The sequence below is a fragment of the Melozone crissalis genome, unplaced genomic scaffold, assembly GCF_028551555.1.
Source record: "Melozone crissalis strain CALT ecotype California unplaced genomic scaffold, PUWL_Pcris_2 ptg000006l_1, whole genome shotgun sequence".
Lineage (NCBI taxonomy): Eukaryota > Metazoa > Chordata > Aves > Passeriformes > Passerellidae > Melozone > Melozone crissalis.
In genome coordinates this window covers 19,827,443-19,846,838 of record NW_026535784.1, presented here as the reverse complement: position 1 = coordinate 19,846,838, position 19,396 = coordinate 19,827,443, and the positions used below count along the sequence as shown (strand labels likewise).

General features: G+C 36.6%; 1 protein-coding gene across 1 annotated transcript in view; it reads left to right on the top strand.

The window, feature by feature from the left end:
- Positions 1 to 19,396, top strand: part of GABRG1 (gamma-aminobutyric acid type A receptor subunit gamma1) — a 59,943-nt gene that overhangs the window by 14,501 nt on the left and 26,046 nt on the right. The window contains exons 2-3 of the mRNA XM_054293206.1: positions 3,743 to 3,891; positions 11,466 to 11,533. Of these exons, the coding sequence (XP_054149181.1) occupies positions 3,743 to 3,891; positions 11,466 to 11,533 (217 nt within the window). The remainder of the gene's footprint in view (positions 1 to 3,742; positions 3,892 to 11,465; positions 11,534 to 19,396) is intronic.

Below are 19,396 nucleotides of genomic sequence, written 5' to 3'. Positions count from 1 at the left end.
ATCCTGCAGACTTTTTACATCTGAAGACATTTCTATCTTTAAGACAAACTAATTAAAATCTCTTTAACATGACAAATGTTTAGCATGACAAATCTGTTTAGCATATTGGTAATTCAGATTCCTGGAGGTGAATATGGACACAGTGCCTGTCCTGTTGCCTTCACATGACTAGGTGCTCTTTTGAGGGAGCTTTGTGCAACTCCCCCCAAACCGACTGGGTTGACAATTCAAGTTGGCAGGTGGTGTGCTCTGTTTCACTGAAGGGTTTACAAAAGACTCTGTATATTCTGGTCACTTCCTCCTTCCATCCAGTGTCGTTCATTCTTGCCACAGTCTTGTTGCTGCACGTCAGTGGCTGTGGTTTAGGAATCAGAACTGTAGAACTGAGTTCCATCAGCATTTCAGAGATACTACAGTCTTTACTGCACACTTGGTGATCTTGGGCACATTTTATAGACAAGTTCAAAAGATGATTGTCAGGTAGTGAGATGGGTTAATCTCAGTCAAGCACCTCTGAAAAGGCTGGTAAGATAGGAATAGAGTGAGAAAAGCTCTTTTCACCTTGAAGAACAGCAATAATTCAGGTCTTCCACATTTGGTTACATTGTTATCTGATTCATGTTGGTTTATTTGCCATTTTACCAAATGGGTTAGTGAGTCACAAGCTCTTGTTGGCCTTGTGTACTAGTGTAGAAAACAATTGTGTTTCTTTTTGTGCAGTTGGCACTTTTTTCAGTGTACAGTATTTCCAAGATAAAATCAATTAGTTCTGTGTAAATAGTAAGAAATGTGCATTTTAAACCAATACTTGTCAGACAGCAAGTAAAGAAATGTTGCCTCTAATAAAAGTGCCTTCTTATATGGATTTATTTACTGGTGCCTGGATAATTGCTCAGATGTTGGGATGGAATTTTTCCCTCTCCCCTGGAATTGCATTAATAGCTTTCTGTAAGCTGCCATTGTATACCTATTTGTAGTTCAGAGTTTTAAAATTGGAGGAGGACCAGAGATACTCCAATTAAGTAAGACAAAAAGTGAAAAAATGAAAAGTGAAAATCTGAAATCTGTTTTTATTTGCATTGTTTCTTCTTGTTAATTTCCAGTTTATTTAAATATATTAAATTATAGAAAAGAGCCAAGTGCAGATCAGGTTGCTCAGCGAGGTTGTGCAGCTTCCATTTTTAAATGTCTGCGATAGCCAACCTGATCAAGCCATGAGCAACCTGCTGTGACCTCAGAGCAAGCCCTGCTTTGAGCAGGAGGCTGGACTAGAGAGACCTCTCATGATCTCTTTCTGACGTGATTTGTCCTGTGAATCTATAAATAAAATTAAGGACTCTTTGAAATGTCAAGATATTCAAGTGACTGTGAGTTGAGGTGTTGTGGTTGTAACTGCTATTTGGTTTAGGTGGTCATGGCATGACCTCTTGTACTTTCCATTTTGGCTGTTCTTAATAGCATTGTGGAAAAAACTTTAAAGAAGAACAAAGTAGAGTCATAATCACTTCAAATTTTCTGCAAATAATTGGGCTGACCCAGAGAATCAGGTGCCCTGTCTATGTAAGGAACTCTATTAATTTCACTATACTTTCTACTGTTTATGGGATGGAAGACAAAAAAAGAAGGTCAGTTTTGTGGTGGTTATGTGTCTTTCCTTAGAGAGATAGTTATAAATTAACTTTTAACTCCTCATCATCTTAATGCCTCTGGGAAAAGTCTGGGATTGCCTCTTCACTCTGAGCAACTGTAAGCTAATTTATAAAGTAATTAGATGCCAAAAAGTGCAAGCAGATCATAAATAGATATAATAATAAAAAAGCTGTACGGCAACAATGCATGAAAGAAACAGGTAGCTCTGAGGGAGAAAGAGTGTACATTTATGAAACTTAACTTCCTAGTTTTAGTGCTCCCATTAGTGGGATCCTGCTAATGGGAAATGTTAAATATTTAATATCTGACATTTCTCTATGTAGTGCAGTAAAGATTAAGTATTTTATGGTGCATTTCAATTTAAAAGAATGAAAGCACTTTTCAGGCTGTTACAGGGAAGCTGTCAGTGAGCCTTGTATTTAGACTGTGTATTACTTTCTGCTATAATAGACTCTTTCAACTTGTTTGCAGCAAGCTAGGTATGAAAGCTCTGATATCTGAACAGTGCTTTTTGTTCATCCTCTGGAAACCTATTGAGCTGTGGCAAGGTTTCCTTTCCCAAATTAAGCAGGCATGCCAAAACCACTGAGAGTTTCCACGGCCATGACAGTTTTGATTTTCAGTGAGACTTGCTAGTGTTATCCAAGAGGTGATGCAAGGCCTTTCTATTACAGACTGGTTTGAGGCATTTCCACAAAGGACTGCAATAAAAGGCAGGCATGCCTTACCTCACTCTGTCCTTTCCTGACTTTTTCTGTCCTTTCTTCACATGGAGCATACTGGTGGTCTTCTTTCCTGCAGTAAATTTGCTGAAAATTTCCACTCTTAGTTTCGAGGGCAGCATATGTCTGTTTGATTCAGAAGCCCTTAATAAAGCAGTAACATTTTTAGTTTTGGTATACAATGTGAATTGTCACAAGGATAGTAATTTAATTCTTTTCTTTTGCTGGAATATTGTGCTTGTGTTAACATTGGATCTGATTTATAGGGGCTGCATATTTTCTATAATTGCTAGCCAGTGCCCATTTGTGAAAGTAGTTTGTGTGACTTAGTTACTGCTGTCAGTCTCAAGCAGTTTGCTTGACCTCAAGCCCATAGCATTTCCTTGAAATAAACTAGATGAGTAATATAGATAGCAGTTTTTAGCACTGGAGGAATATTGAAGTCCATACTCATTTGATTGAAATGGAAAGAAAATACTTTCAGGCATTCTTTGACCTTTTGGTGATATCTGAGTGAATTTGCAGATGCAACCAAGGTATTGCAATTTTTTTTAATGATCTAGGGATTCACTATCTATTGCTGCTTATCTAATTAAAAGATAGGTAATAAATGAATATGTAATTATTTTCCTTGTACAATTGTTTCATCTTGATGAAATAGGTAGCTAATAAATGATCTGAAAATGGAGTACCATTCCTTTCAGTTAACTATACCATGTATACATTCAGAGACGTAATTGGCATATGTCTGCAGCTTCTGCTTCTGCGAATGCTTAGTTGTAGCACATGGATGTAATGTTTGCTTGCTTAAAATGTGAATGGAGTTTAATCAGAATGCAAGTCTTTTTTTTTTACATCATGCAACAGAGTCTACTAGGAAGGAGATTCTGTTGATGCTTTTTTAAGTAGCATACAGTAGGTATGCTGTTATGAAGATTAAGCATCTCTTAGAAATATCAGCAGCATTGCTTGAGAAAGAAATGCATGTAGGGAAAACCTTTGGAATTATACTTCTGTTTTAAAACAGGAAAAGGCTGACAGTAAGCTGATGCCTGCTGCTGCCTTTGTGGGTTCGACTCATGGCTTGAACTTTTCTATATGGGTGATGTGTAAATGCCTCTATTAACAGTTATACTCTCCACCATCATAAAAAAAATGTTGGTAAATATTTATATATATATATATATTGTAAATAAGGGCCTACTTCTTTCTTTTGCCACCAGAATGCATTTGTGTTTGCACAAACTATTCTAAATGGTGTTCAGTATTTTTCTCTCTTTCTTCTCCAGCTCTTGTGTATTCAGTTTCACCATGTCTTGTGTTTTTCCCAATTTTGATTTCCTTTTTTTTTCTTTTATCACACAACATAGAGCTGATAAAGCAGATGATGAGGATGATGAAGATCTAATGGTGAATAAAACATGGGTCCTTGCACCAAAGATTCATGGTGGTGATGTAACTCACATACTGGACTCCTTACTTCAAGGATATGACAATAAGCTTCGGCCAGATATTGGGGGTAAGCTCATAAAATGATTCAGTTTACTTGAAAATGTGAACTAGAGATGGTGTGCATTTTGTCAAAGATGGCAAAACTATGCTTGTTGCAATATTTAAAACTCAATATAGCAAGCTAAATATAAGAGTAATAAAATACAGCCATTTTTCTGGAACTAGTAAAAAATTGTTCTATGCAAGATAAGACCTCATCTTCTATTTATAATATTTTTTTCTTATGGAAGGTACTGGTTTTGGGGGACAGTACCCAATCTGTAATTAATCACTGAAAGGCAATTATAATTTTCTTTGTTTAACAAAGATCTTCTGTCAGAAAGAACTGTAGATATAAACCAGCCATGGACATTTCAAGAATTGATCTTAAGTCTTTAGGACTTCATTAAAGCATTATCCCTAGAAATTTTATTCTTACTCTGTGAAATTCATTGTGTCTATTTTGAGCAAATATAGCTCAACTCAATTGTCTTCTTCCCTTAGCTAAGTTTTTGAAAAAAAACCCAGGAGTCTAAAAATATAACTTAGGACCCATTTTTAAGTGGAATATAGGAAGGAAAACTGCATTGCTATAGATCAAACTTTGCAGCTATATGAAGGCATTTTTTTCTTTCAATAGTCAAAGCATCAATTTGCATATAACTATTAAGCATAAATATTTGGAAGAATCATGTTTTGAAATCATGTTTTGAAAACATGTAGTACATGAAACCTTGCCAGGTCCTTGCATGCAGGATCAAATAAAAAAGCAATATATTTTCTCTGAGTTTGTTTCCTGAAATGTGAAGGAAGAGGTGGAGGACATAAGTATTTGTGATGTACCTGGCACTCCTTATCAAAGGAATGCCATCTAAGTCTGTAAGCTCTTTATACTTTAAACAGCACAACGATCTAGACCTGTTTCATTTATGTAGGGGAAGAAAAAGACACAATCTCAAATTATGCATCTTCCTTTGAAAGCTTCTGACAAATTGTTTTCTTTCCCAAACTTCTTAGTTCTGTTTTATTGGTGACTGTTATCTTAGAGATGTTGAAAGGCAATAATTCTCTCCCTGTCATAATATAATCACATATGAATCTCATAAAGTTTGGTTTGAGTCTTTTCCTTCATGTTAATTTAATTGAATTACTAAAAACATTTAGACAACATGAAAACTCCTCCAGCATGTTTTTCCTTAAATTCTCAATGTGTGACAAATGTATAGCTTACTGTTGGTTTTTCCCCTTTGATGCAACAGATAGAGGAGTGATTGTGAGGAAATAAACTGTCTCTTCTAGGATTCCCTCTAATGATTAGCTTGTAGGTGGGGATGAAAGAAAAGAGAATTCTCTTTCTCTTCTCTCCCCATAAAACTTACAAGTAAATGGAACAAATACAGAGGAGGAATTTATTCTGACATGTCAAATGCATTTAGATGGGCATGGAAGAATTTTGATGTTATTCTTATTTTCATGGCTATGTTCTGAGTCTTGATAGGACAAGAATTGTCTTTCTGTGAGTAACTCAATGTGCAGCTTCTTGGATTCAAAATATCAGTTCCCAAAAGAAGACGCTTAGTTCTAACTTCTCTCTCATAAATGTACCTCTTCTCAAAAGTTCTGTACCTATATGACATTGCTATCTGGGCTCTGCATCCATCCACTATACTAGAACATAAAGTTCATGAATAATCAGCCAGAGTAATGAAAAAAGGAAACATTTGGGGGTATTTGAAGAAATGTTAAGCATGATTCTGCCACAAGGAAGAAATTTTGGACAACATAAGATGGAATTTCTGACTTTAGTTGAAAGCTCTGCATTCTGTCCAGTTGTTTGGAAACTGCAGCAGATATTTGACAGACAGAAAAACAAAATCAGGCTATAGTTTATTCACCTTAATCTGCTTCAAGTATGTGGATAAAATCAGGTGTCAGATTCCTTTCTTCAGAGGGTATGTCAGTTCTTGTACAACAAGGTTATTGAACTGGAATTTTCATTATCTTTCAAAACATTAGAATCCCACTGAACATTCTTATGATTGAATTACAAAGCTCATTTACAATAGCAGCACTTTTTTGTTTTGAACTTGGATTTTTGGGTTTGAATCCCAGAGCAGAATTTAGTTTTCTTCCTGGTGTTGACACAGAATTTCAGCATCTCACAGTGAGATAAGAGTTTCATTGTTAAACATGCAGTTAGTTGAGGGACATGCTAAAGGAGAGCCAAATGAAAATTGGCATTTTGGAGGCAATACTGAAATTTAATAGGGGAAAACCACTCTGTCATTTTCTGTTTGTCTCATTCAAATATCTATGAGCTGTAGTAATTTCTTAACTTCTACCCTTTGCTATGTTTAGTAATCTTACTAGCCCTTAATTCAAGTTATGTAGTAGGCTTGAGATGTTTGGAGCATAAATGTTCTATTATTCTTCTACTCAGTATGAAGTAATAGTAGTTATCAGATAAAGTCTCCTATCTGTGGTATAAATATGCTTAATTACAGATACAACCTTGGAGTGTTGATATACTAATAAAGCAGTATTATTCTCACTGTAACATTGCCTTCTGGGTGCATGATTTTATAACCATACTGTTTCAGCTGTAGTCCTGCATCAAAGTCACCGTTATTTTTGAACTTTCCTTTTTAAAGGAAAGAATTCTGGCTTCTCATTTTTCAGCCCTCTCATCCTAGGGGCACTGATCTATTAATATTATCCTATCAATGTACAGATAATTTTTTCCAGCAGTGATGTGCATATGTGCAAAATACAACTGCACTATCTGAAAATTTAATTAAAAATTGGAAACAGTCATCACATATCTACAACTTTAGTGAGTGTTCTCATTAACAGTTTGAGACAACTCATCATTGATGGAAACCTTAAGAATTTGGGATAATTGGGTGGGAATTTAAGGATAATTGCTCATGGATGTAGAAAAATTTGATGCCCCGAGAAATGTGGATGGTTGTTATTGCCCCATAAGCAGAACATGGGTAAATAATTACATCTCTCAAGTGCACTAGTATGAATAGTCATGTTCTAAGAGATATCAAGAATACCTGGAAAATACAGGGCTTTCAAACTGAAGTGCTAATTCTCAAAAAATAAATGTATTAGAAAGTATTCTGTTGAACAGGTGCTCCTAGTCTAGCAGCGTTGAAAGTATGATATAGGCAGAAAAGAAATAAGCTCAAAATGATGCCTAAAGATTTTTAGATTTTTTATATGTTTTTCATATATTCGTAACTTTGCAGACTGTTAATGCATAGTTATAAGTTTTAGTACTTTTCCTGACTTCTCCTATCTTTTAAAAAACTCTTAGTAATACATTCTTGGAATTCTGTTTATTAGTCTACCAAGGACACTTTGTTTTGCACCATACATTGTAGATACAATAATGTAGAGGGTTAAAAGATCAAGGAGCTCCAATGGGGCAGGACCTGGGGGAAATTACCGAGCCAACTGTGCTTCTAATTGGACAATATTTCTCAGATATACTAGTTAAATAACCTTATAAAAATTGTAGAAATACTGTAGCACATGTGCATATTGCCATATTGTGCCACTGTGAATGCTTTGCATTAAGGACTTGCTTTTGCATTCTCATTTTAACACTCTTTGGAAAGTTTTTAAATTTTATTCCAGACAGCAAAAAAAGCAGGAAAATACCAAGGAAAGTTAGAGAGAGATGTATTTTAAGAATATTTTCCAAGAATTGAAGAAAATCAAAATACAAGAGCAAAATGTAGAAGCACATATTCAGGGAATGTTGAAGGTATTGGACGTGTGCACTGCATAGAAAATCATGGAAATTATAAAAATGGTGGGGTAGGAGTATCTGAAAAAGATGAATTTCTTTTAAGTAGAAGTATAAAAAGTTTAGAGAACAGAGCTCTGATTTCATCAAAATCACTTTGAAAAAATTCTTCAGAGGTTGACCTGGAAGCCTGCTGTAGACACTTGAGACTAAATTTTCAATTTAAGTAGCCATTTAAGTAATAATCTTAGATAGCTGATTCTTAGAATTGTATTATTCCATTAAAAGCTATTACAAATTGAAGGACTCTATAGGGTACCCACTGAATTTATTTGCTGAATAAATACCTTATCACTATAGGGGATGCTTCTTCAGGCAAGTATTGAGGAGTTACAGAAAACATGCTCAAAGAAAATAAGCCTGGATGAAGTTACAAAAGTGGTCTTAGTTAAAGAGCATAAGAAGTATTAATTATAAACAAAGGTGATGTGACTTAAACCTTCATTAGAAAATGAGGGAATTGTGGTAAACTATGGGGTTAGTGAATTTAGGTGGACTACCATGCTCTAGGTTAATGTATTGAATGGATCGGAGGAGTGAAAATAGCAGAATTAAGGAATAAAAAGTGCAATGTTCTAGACTTTTACAATAATGATTATTATTTGTGTCAGGAAATAGATGTTTATAGAATGAGAATAGCTGATAAGAAGAGCTCTTAAGTGTAGCAAGAAGAGCTTTATCAAATATTAAAAGCTGAAAATTGAGCCCGCAAAAGTATAGGCTAAAAACCAGGCACTTTAAATATCAGGGTCAATTACTAAAATAATTTGTCAATTACTGAGATAGATTTTTATTGCTATGATTTTTCTTATGAGGAATAAACATTTTTCAAAACTTTTTAAACCCAGAAGTTTAGTCTATTGAAAAAAAAAGTCAAAGCAGGAAATTAGAAAGTGAGTATATCTCTCTAGACTGGGCTTACCTAACAGGTTCCCTGTGTGCTGCAGCTGCATTAGAAGCTGACCTTATGGTCAGCTGTTCCTTTGTGCTCTTCTTTCTCTGTCTCCCCCTTCCTCTTGAATATGCACTCTCACATTCTTGCTTTACTCTAGCCTGCATCATACTGTCTTTCTGTTTAAATATTTAAAGTGTTCAAGCCCTTTCTCCCCTTGTTTAGAACACTGCTGCTCTGCACTTCATGCAGGATGTGTTAAATAGCTATCTTCTTACTTGTGTTTTCAGGGCTGATAGCAAGTTTTATAGTAAAATAGGAAGCAGCCAGGGTCGGAAAATCTTCTCTATTTGTTCTTCTCAAAGTATCAAGAAGTTATTTTCCTCCAGCATTTGTCATTTTTATGAACTGTTATCACTTCTAGTTCAAGAACACAAGAAGTATTAATTAATCCTTCTAATTCAGAAGTACATTTCTCTGTACCATACAGAAGCACTAAGGTAACAAAATAAGCTTCTTCCAGTCCTCTTGAATTGAGTTTCTCTTTCTGGATCATTTTTGTCAATTAAAATAATTTCAACAGAGGCATATTTTTAAACTGTTCACTAGCTGTTAATACATCTTATAATCTTACTCAGAGCAGTATGGAAAAGGCAAAATTACCTGAGTGGCTCACTACAAGAAAGCCCTTGTGGCAGGTGAAGTACTGCACGATGCAAGTTGGAATTTCTTAAAATTGACACAGCCCCCATTAAAAACTGTGTCACTGACAGAGCTTGAAATTTAGTTGTTAATAAACATCCCAGTGGCTGGGATATCTATATTGTGGTCTCATGGGAAATTTTTGATCAAGAATAATGATATTTTGAATTATTTTAGTAATTCATTTCTGTAGTAATGCTGTCAGATGACACAAACACTGTTGGAAAGGGGTTGGCTGCACCTGCAGAGTATTTAGCTCCTTCAGAATAACCGGAATTGAGAGGGGAAAAAAAGGAGGGGGAGGAGAAGGAATCCTGTGAGTTGTATTTCAATGAAGTATTCAACATTACTTGAGGAATAAAGCAAGATACACTTTCATCCACCTCCTTGTGTTCTACTCTAGCAGTGGGGCTGCTGTTATGAAAATAAATAGGGTTTCAAATTATAAAGGAAAAGGATATCCATTTGCAGAATGTGATATATGTCTAAAGGATTTCGTCACACATATGACTAAATACACACATTATGAACTTTATTCTTACTCTGATATTTCAGTCTGTGTGTATGGGTTCGTGTGTTGTCTCCCTTCCTTTCTGAGCTCTGCAGAAATTGGAAACATTTGCAGCTCAGAATCAAAGAATAACAGAATTACAGAATATTTTGAGTTGGAAGGGACCCATAAGTATCATTGCAGGAAGTACTTATTTTTTCCCCCAGGAGATAAATTGGTTTCCAGAATCTGTTTAAACTTTCTCTGAAGCATGCTGGGGATGGTATGGTGATCAAGTGACTCTGTGCTCTGTGGTCATACAGAAAATCCTTCGTGCAGCCTCACTAGTGTGTCTTTCTGTCAGGCTTATGTTCACACCATTAACCAGATTTGGAATCAGGGCAAATTTCCTCCCAAGTGAGCTTGGCAGGGAAAAAGTATCTTGGGATATTTAGGAAATGCATCTTGCCTGTCTTTGTAGTTGGCAAGGATGTCACTGTTACAGTCTTGCTTTCTGTATGTCTGGTAAAGTTTTCAGAGATTAGGTTTGTTGTTAAACCCTTGGCTTTTGCTGTATAAAAAAGTTAAATCTGATGACCGAGGCTCCCTCTCCTATGAAATCAAAATGCCTTTTTGTTTGTACCTTCCCATTTTTTTTATCTGCATCTTGAAAGAGATGCTTATTTTATTGCATACCATAAAAGAACCAGCAGACCTCTGTTATTATTATCCCTCTTCATTCCATTGGGTACAAGGACATAAATTCTCTTGTGTCCACATTCTGGTTCTGCAGCACAAACCAGAAGATGCTTGGTAAAATGATGAAATTAGAATGCATCCTCTCCTCTTTCATTTGTGCCCTTTTTTCTGTATAAACCAGTTAGGAGGAAAAAAATTAGCTATGAGAACTTCCTGTACTTCAGGTGTGCCTTTTATGGACACTCTTAGACTTTGCATCCTTCTGAAAATGCACAGAGTAGAGTGTATATTCTGTACTGGAATACATTTTAAAAAGTTTTTGGTTTTTTGTTTGCACAATGAGAGTGTTTTCCCTGTTTTTGAAGAAAAATAATTTTGGTAATTTTTACCTTTTAAATAACTTTAATTGATGAGCTTTCAATCTGGTCTTTTAACCAGTGTAATAATCAAGCTGATGAAAGAGCATTAGTAATCCCTATGTGTGCTGTAGCTTTATGACTTGAAGAAGCCTGTGGTGAAAAGTTATTTTTTATCTGTTACATATTCTCAGAAACTGATAGAAGGCACTTCACATTGATTCCTTGCAGCTGATAAATGCATTTGTCCCAGACCTCATGGTTTGTTGTATGAAAAAAAATGTTCCAAACTTGTTTTCTTTTTAGGACTGCATTTTTATGTTGGAAGAGAGTTTGGGGTTTTTTTGTTTTATTTGTTTTTACTTTCTTTGCCTTTTTTATCTGTCTTATATTGATCAAAAAGCACAGGTGGAGATTGCATTATGAACTAAAAAGTTCAAGTTTATATTTCTAAAAATTCACATGAAATAAGACAGCCAAGTCATATATGATCCTTCACAAAATGAACAAACCAGAAATTAAATTGTTCTGAATCTAATAAAAGAATACCAGATGCACTGTTTTTAGTTAAATAAATGAAATTGCACTAACAATGCACAGAGTTAATTAAATACGTAATTATTATGGTTACTATTTTGTTTAGTGAGAACTACGGTGATTGAAACAGATGTCTATGTTAACAGCATCGGTCCAGTTGACCCAATCAATATGGTAAGTTCTGATTATTAACACAAAATATCATCTGCATGTTGCTATGGGTTAATATTATGAAATAATTCTAATCTCATTGAAATTTTTCTTTATTTCTTACTATGTATTCTTATGCTTTCAGATATAATTGTAGTTATTGCAGAGATACATTAAGTCCCCCTGAAATTGTTGTAATTTTAAAAATAGTTTTTCTTTTAGAAAAGTGAGGTCACACAGAGTCCATTGTATCAGGTCCTTGTTTTAGTTTGTGTTGAATATTTCCACAATATTTGTGTATATCTGGTTTGTCTCTGGCCTGGTTTGATTTCCTGGAGCTACTCTTCAGAGCCTAAGAAAAATAACAATTGACACAGTATTTGAACAAAAATATTTTCAGTGAAGTGATTTTTTTGTTTGTTTGGTTTTTCTTCAAATTCATAGAAATCAAAATTTGAATTAACTCTTTTGTCCTTCTTTTTCCATTTAGTCTTCTGTATCCTTTTCAGTGTGTGTATGTATACATGACTGGTTTCCTAGAAGTTAAGAAATACATCTCACCTAGTTTGTGGTATACCTTTGAGATCTGACCCATCTGTTCATTACCAACACTGAAGTAACAGCACTTTTGAGGAAGTTGGGGATGTGGGATTGTGTTAGTTCTCTCAGACTGTGTGTTGCATGAAATGGGGGAGGCTTTAGAAAGGCCTTTTGGCATGACTTCTGCCTAGGACTAAGAAGGGGCCTTGCCTTCAGATGATTTTGAGTTTACCTCCTTTACTTCCTCCCTACAGAATTGCTGACAGTATTGAATTTGCATGACAGAGAAAAGTTTTGTTCAGAGGCTAGAGCATGCCAGTGCAGAGGGCTTCTGAGAATTTCCTAAGAGTGCAGTAATTCTCAATCATTTTTAAGAGTCTTGTGGTTTAGACATGTGGGGGTAGAGAACAGCAACTTCCAGTGATGGGAAGCCAAGCAAGAAAATCCAGTGATACTTTGATACTTTGGGAAAAGATGCAGGTCAGTGGCAAAGGATACTCATTCTAGCATAATGGTCTAACCAGCTTAGGGTTGGCATTGCCTGGGGCTGCGGCAGGGAAGTCCATGTCTCAGGCCAGGACTGTATGTAATGATCTGTGACAGAGCATAAGAGTGACGGAGTGGGGAACATTTTCCAGATTCCATGTCCAGTGTAAGTGATGTCTTTGTTTGGTCTGTCTCCCTTCTGCAGTCTTTCTCTTTTGCTTCTCTCTGTCTAATCCTCTTCTGAATGAACTTACTGTGGAAGGAAACTGGGAGGATGTGTAAGGAGGATCTAGCAAGTGGTAGTGACTTCTTTTTCCAGTAACCTGTGTAAACTCTTCAGCCTGTGGCCAGTAGGTATTGCACACACTGGGACTGAACATGAGCTATGCTTACAGCTTCAGTTTTCTAGTTACAGAGAGCCAGCACATGGCTGGCTTTGCAGGATAACCTTGCCCCTTCTCCCATGCCATCCTCTTGTCTCTGCAGCCACTGGGCAGCCTTGCAGCTATGGTTCAGCTGTGAACCATGACCTCTTGGGTGCCTACAGCTTCCCACTGCTTACTCAGCCTGGGGCCTGGGAGTGTCAGCCATGGAACTGTTGCATGTCAGCTGTTTAGGGGCCTTGCCACATCTGCTAGAACTCTGCTAGACCTGGGTGGTGATGTCCTTGCATGCTGCTGGTAAAATCCAGCCATGCTAGCTTATAGTGCAAGGTGAGGATTGGCATCCTACTGAAAAGGTATGTTACTTCACTAGAGAGTGGGATCCTAATAGTTAATAATGGATGTTTCTCTCCAACCTTCTGATTTCTCTTTAAAGAAAAAAAATAATGAAACACACCAGCAAAGGGTAATTAGGTAAATGTTACTAAGACATAGAACTTTAAAAGCTATTCTATGCTTTTTAAAAATGGACAGAAAGCTACTTAGCAATTTAAATTACAGTCTAAAACTGCTGTGGCACTCATAAAAGGGCAATTCCTTTCATTGGGTTTGCACTTCAAAAACATGGCTTGTATGAGCACCTAACCTCAGTACAGAGATCAAACCTTTGTAAAAATAAGGAAAACCATAAACTTGAAAATAATTTGATTGAGATTTCCCCAAAAAAAGTTTTTATTCTGGGAAACAACAGTCTCAGCAAAATAAATGACAACAAATTTTACCGTGTAAGCTCCTCTTATGTGAGCTGTTGATTTCATTAGGAAGGCACTTTCCCTGGAGTCAGTATTGTTTGAGATTTTTAACCAATAATCCAAAATTTGCTTCCATTTCAAGGGCTGTCCTTAGCCCCTAATTTGATCACTTACTAAGAGAATACATTTTCTGGGATTTCCAATCTCGATTGGATTACTCATTTGCCAGATTAATTAATTCACTCTGGCAAATGATGTCCTTTAACTATCAAGTTTGAGTACAATATGGCATGACGTAGAGGCTGTTTTTTCTGACAGTGATGCTGAAGCAGCCTATCTGGGAGTATGTTTGTCTGAAGGCTTTAGAGAACATATATGAGTACTGAACACATGAATACTATGAGAACAAACAGATTTGTTTGTTTAATTGTCTATTTTCCTGTTACTATTTGATAAACTTCTACTTTCATAATTGAGGTCTACACATGACATTCATTAAAGTTTGTTTTTAAAGGCTGTTGTATTTTGGCTTTTACTATTTAGCAAGATCTACACAACATTTTATATTCTGTAGTTACCCCACGATTAAGATACATTTTCCTAGAGCTTGTGATCTCTTCAGGCATCTGCATCCTGGGTAAACACTTTTACCAAGTTTCTGCATCACTAGAGTATTTAGGCCTATAATACTAAGTCTAAAGATTTTTGAATCTGTCTTTTAGAGCTAGTCTGTGCTATGTATTGTGCAACAGCCCTGTAAAATGCAGCTAAGTGCCATTACATGGCACATTCAGGACTACCAGGGCATCAAGCCCAGCCAACATGGACTTGTGAAAGTAAGGTCCAGGCTGACTAACCAAATCTCCTTCTATGACAAAGTGACCAGTTTAGTAAATGAGGGAAAGGCTATCTAGACTTCAGTAAAATATTTGACACCATCTCCCACACCATCTTCCTGGGAAGATTGGCAGCTTCCTGAATGAAAGGAAGATCATGAAGGATGCACTTTGGCCCATACATGAGAATTTATGAGGTTTGCTAAAGGTTGTGTGGATTCAGTGTGCAAGCAATGGAAATTTTTGGAAAGTCAAGTATATATACTTTATGCAAATTGGTTTAATTCTCTTTCAAATGGCAGGAATTCTGTGATCAGTTTGTTCATAAGACAGGACGAAAGTACCAACGGGTCTTTGAATATTACCTGTTTTTTATTGTACTGTATCTTCTTTGAGAGAAGTTAGAGTTATATTATTTTTCCCAGTGTACATTTTTATTTCAGTTAGGGAAGATGATAGATTCCAATCATTGTGGTGCCTGTCAGCACTGCAAGTGATCATGGTTAATTGGCTTACTCAGATGACTGTTTGAGATTGGTGGATGCTGTTCATGTGCAGCAGCTGAGTAAATATTTTTTTCAGTAGCCTTGAGCATTGTGGGATTTCTTTATGGAATATACTTAGAAGTCAAACCAAATATTTCTGCTAGCATTTCTTGTGTTACCATCTCTAGAAATTGAGTAATACTTCACAAGTACTATTTAATGATTGTTCTCTCTTTTTTTATTCTCCAAAAAGATTAGCTTTAATTGATTAATCTGGTTCTTGCAGTTTGATTACTGCAATTGGAAAATACCTCTAAGATTTTCTTGTTCAGGGAGAATTGGCCAAATACATGCAGTATTCTGCTCATACTGGGACAGCATAGCTGTTTCTTTTCAGCAGCTGGTCCCAATTCCTGTGATCAATTTGAAGAAAATGGTGAGGGCTGAGGGAAAATGCAGTTACTGTACAATTAATGTACTGAACAGTTACTGTACAGAAAACACAGGTACAGTACTGTACTGTACTCACAAGTGTTGCTGTGGCCTTCTGAAACCAAAGCAGACAACAGACATCTTTTCAGTCCTCACTTTAAACAGCACTCAGTGTTTTTCCTGTTTTCAGCTGCAGTTTACCCATTGTCCCTTAAAAAGCGTGAAGCCAGGAGAGGTACTGAAGGTTCCACACAAGTCACTAGGAAAATCTATGCTCTTTGCTGCAAAATATGGCCTTCTATGAGCCATGTAATAGCATTGCTATGTAAGGCTGCAGTCTTTTTGTGCTGTGGTTTGTTCTTAAATCTTAGATTAGTTCATGCTTTAGGAAATACTGGTTTTGTATTGTATCACTGCATCACTTAAGCCACAGCTGGCATGGTGGCAATAATGATAATAATCACTATAGTAGTAGTAGTACTACTACTACTACTACAACTCCTGTTTATTTTTACTTCACTCCTCTGATTTCAGTAGAGTGTGCCAGCATACTGTTTGGAAATCCTGTTTGTTTCTTCTCAGATTCATAGCATTCACAGCCAGAGCAATAACCAAACTGCCTCTGAAGTGCCTGAGCTTTCAGACATAAGTGCTCTGTAGTGCATGGGGCTAATCTGTGATTCTGTAACTTGTTAAAGAAATGGCAGGGGTGCTGAGCTGTGGACATGCATAGGGCCAGACAACAATTCTGAAAAAGCTTCCTTTTTACCTGTGGTCAGTCTGTCAGTGTGTTGTGATAAAGTCTCTTAGTTTCTTGTGTTTGTAACACTTGATCTGTTTAAGTATTGATGTGAATGTATTTCTTAAAGCTGTTCCTTTGTTGCTTCTGCATAGTATGTCTTCCACGGTCACCTTTTCTTCCCCTGTGCTGTTTCTTCTTGGAAGTTTCATGCACAAATTTAGACACCTTTCTTTGTCAATAGCCTGCTATTCTCTGTCTCCTTTTGTCCTAAGGAGTCTAAATTCTGTCCTGTGTCACTCATATGTGTTCACAGTTGTTTTGTTAGCTCAATATGACCGAATTACAGCTTTAAAGCTTACAAATTTTCACCTCTTATTCACTCTCAGTTGCTGTGAATAATGATTAATTTATGGCATTGAGGACTGGAATCTAAAAATTTTCTATGATGTGATGGGTCTTAGAACCAGGAGTAGTCTCAATTTTGTCTTGCAAATTCTGAATACAAAGGGATTTTATATTTCTTTATTTTTTAACCCATTACATAAAAACTCTTGTCCAAATCCTCATTGTTACGCTATGTATTTCTGTAACCTTTCCAGTTGCAGCTTGGCTCCACTCATTGCATCTAGAGATGTCCTACAGGTAGAATTTTCCACTTTTTCTACTGACTTATCTCTTGTTCAGGTTCTTCTTTTGTCTTCTCTTTCATTGGATTTCACACATAAACTGTTCCCTTTCACTTTCAAGGTACTTCAAAACCTGTCCTCAGCGATTTTTAGTTGTTTTTTTTTCCTCAAGAGGCCATTTCCTGCCTCAGATCTTGCTAGTTTCTGCTCCCATACTTTCAACTTTTTACTTTAGTTTCTCCCAAGCTGCCCTTTATGCTTGAAAGAAACTTCCTATAAATGTCTGCAAAGCAACTTCATTGTTTCTCATTTTGTTTCTATTTAAACTTACTTTTCCTTTTGCTCATTTCCCATTTTTCCCCCTCTGTGAAGGTTACAAAATATCACAAAGAATTAAGTTCATGTTGTGCTCAAGTTGCTATCTGCAATTATGCCCCCGTTAGCTTTCCAAATCTTGCCTTTTATGTTAAACTCAGGCCATCAGCTGCTTGCAGAGGTTATGTGTCCTGTATAAGCAATATTGAGTGCCTGCATAGTTTAGTTATGATCTGAGATGATCTAAACCAAGAGTAATGTTAGTGTAAGTATTGCATAGCGCTTCGCTGAGAAGGTAAGAGTGTTTACTAGTGTTAAAGATGACCCAAACAGCACTTTACTCTTTCTTTTCACCCCAAAACTGCACAGACTATGTCTCTGTTCTGATGTATAGTTTATCTTTACTTCGTGTGCCCTAATATCCTCTCCAAATGCTTTCTGTCTTCTTCAGCTGTGTTGTGTCCCTTGTGCCTGCAGCTAAGACAAGATCTGTTTAGTTTTTTGTCTATACCTCTTATCTCTGTGTCAGCTGTAAAATAAATATTTTGAAGAGCATCACACACCTGTTCTTTAATTCCTTTTCTGTCTGTCTGTATGGACATATGTCATGCTGCATTCCAGTTGTGTGAATAATTCTGCTGGCCTAGATTTGAGCTGGGTTTTGGAGACAAGAGGCAGAGGGTGTGCCTTGATTGTTGCAGTAGTTGTGATAGGGGTTGTACAGCAATCTTCTTGTGATAGGGGCTGACCTCAGCAGGTGCTCTTATCACAGGGGTTTCCGTGGCTGCCTCCGGGCTGTGCACCAGCGAGAGCTGCTGTAATTCACTGGCCCCTACAAGGGGCTGACACTACAGAACCTCCTTGTCTCTAAAGCCAGGCAGATACAGCTGGGTTTCTCTCCTCACGGTGTGAGCTACAGCAAGTTCACTTTGCTGGCAGGGGAATGCTCTGGAAGCTTTGTCCTGCAGCAGCACCTCCAAACTGTTTACCAAGAAAGTAACCCTACCCCTGGAGATAGCGTTCCTTGCTCCCTTGGCAGCAGGGTTGACTGCACTGACCAAGTTTTTAGGAATTGAATATGCTTTTGCTGATAGGTGAATGTAGCTTCACCGCCTGTTGACCTTGGCTTCTATTTTATTCTGGTTTTGCCCGATTTTAAATTTCACTGAGTCTTTCACATCTGGGTGCTTATTTAGACCACCATGGAGAATGCACATTTAAAACACTTTTTCTTGGGCTATATTGAAGTGTGTCCTTCACAAGCATACAGAAAATGCTGATTGAGATGTTGCCTTTTTGAATAACAGTGGTGTCTCAAGTGTAGAGTTTTATCCCCACAACAGGTTATGTTCTTAAGACCAGTAAGGCTAGTAAGGAAGTAGAGGCTCCTTTTATGAAGTTCTGCATGGCTATACATGCTCTTATATATTATTTATCTTGTATAGTGCAGCAGATGATTGGTGTTTGAAGGTGATTCCTGCCCCATCAACCAGAAAACCGAATAGGTATACTGTATTTCATGTGGGATCATGTATTTTACAGGAGTTGCAGAGTAGAAGCCAAGCCACAGATAAGTCTTTTTGCCATCAATGTTGGGATTTTTAACCATGGCAGGAAAACCATGTTCATTAAAGACCAAACAGTAAGTGTGCAGTTAGCCTTGCTTTGAAAACAGTTGCACCATACTGAATGGTGAAGTATTCCCTTCGCTTATAAAGAGAAACGACAAAACCATGTATGCCTGAGTAATGTAAGGCTTTGCTGTTAAAGTTGCCAGTGAGTCCAGTTTTGGCTAGAGTGTCTCTAATTACAGCAAGGTAAATGTAGCTGCTTACTTTAGAAGGTACAGTCAATGGAGCAGATAAATCACTATTGACAATCTCTAAGCGAAGTCCTTAATCCTTTTATTCATGTGGTTTTATATATATATGTATTTACACATTTGGTGTTGGTTTCTTTCTATTTTTGTGGGGTTTTTTTGTTTGATTGGGTTTTATGTTTCAATTTGGTTTTTTGTTTCAGTTTTTGGATGTTCTTTGGTTGTTGTGGTTTTTTGTTTTGTTTTCTTCTGAGTTTTCTAGTTTTTTCTAGAGTTTAATGTTTGTTCATGAGAGCTACTGGCTGAAATATTCAATATTCTGTTGAAAAGTAAATCAAAATTTTTTATATAATTTTTACCATGAGAATATATATAGATTGTGCATATAACTTGTCTACTTCCTCTCCTTATGCTCTCTTCAAATGACCAAATCTGATGAAATAAAAGTGTAGATTTTGCTGTAGTGCTTAA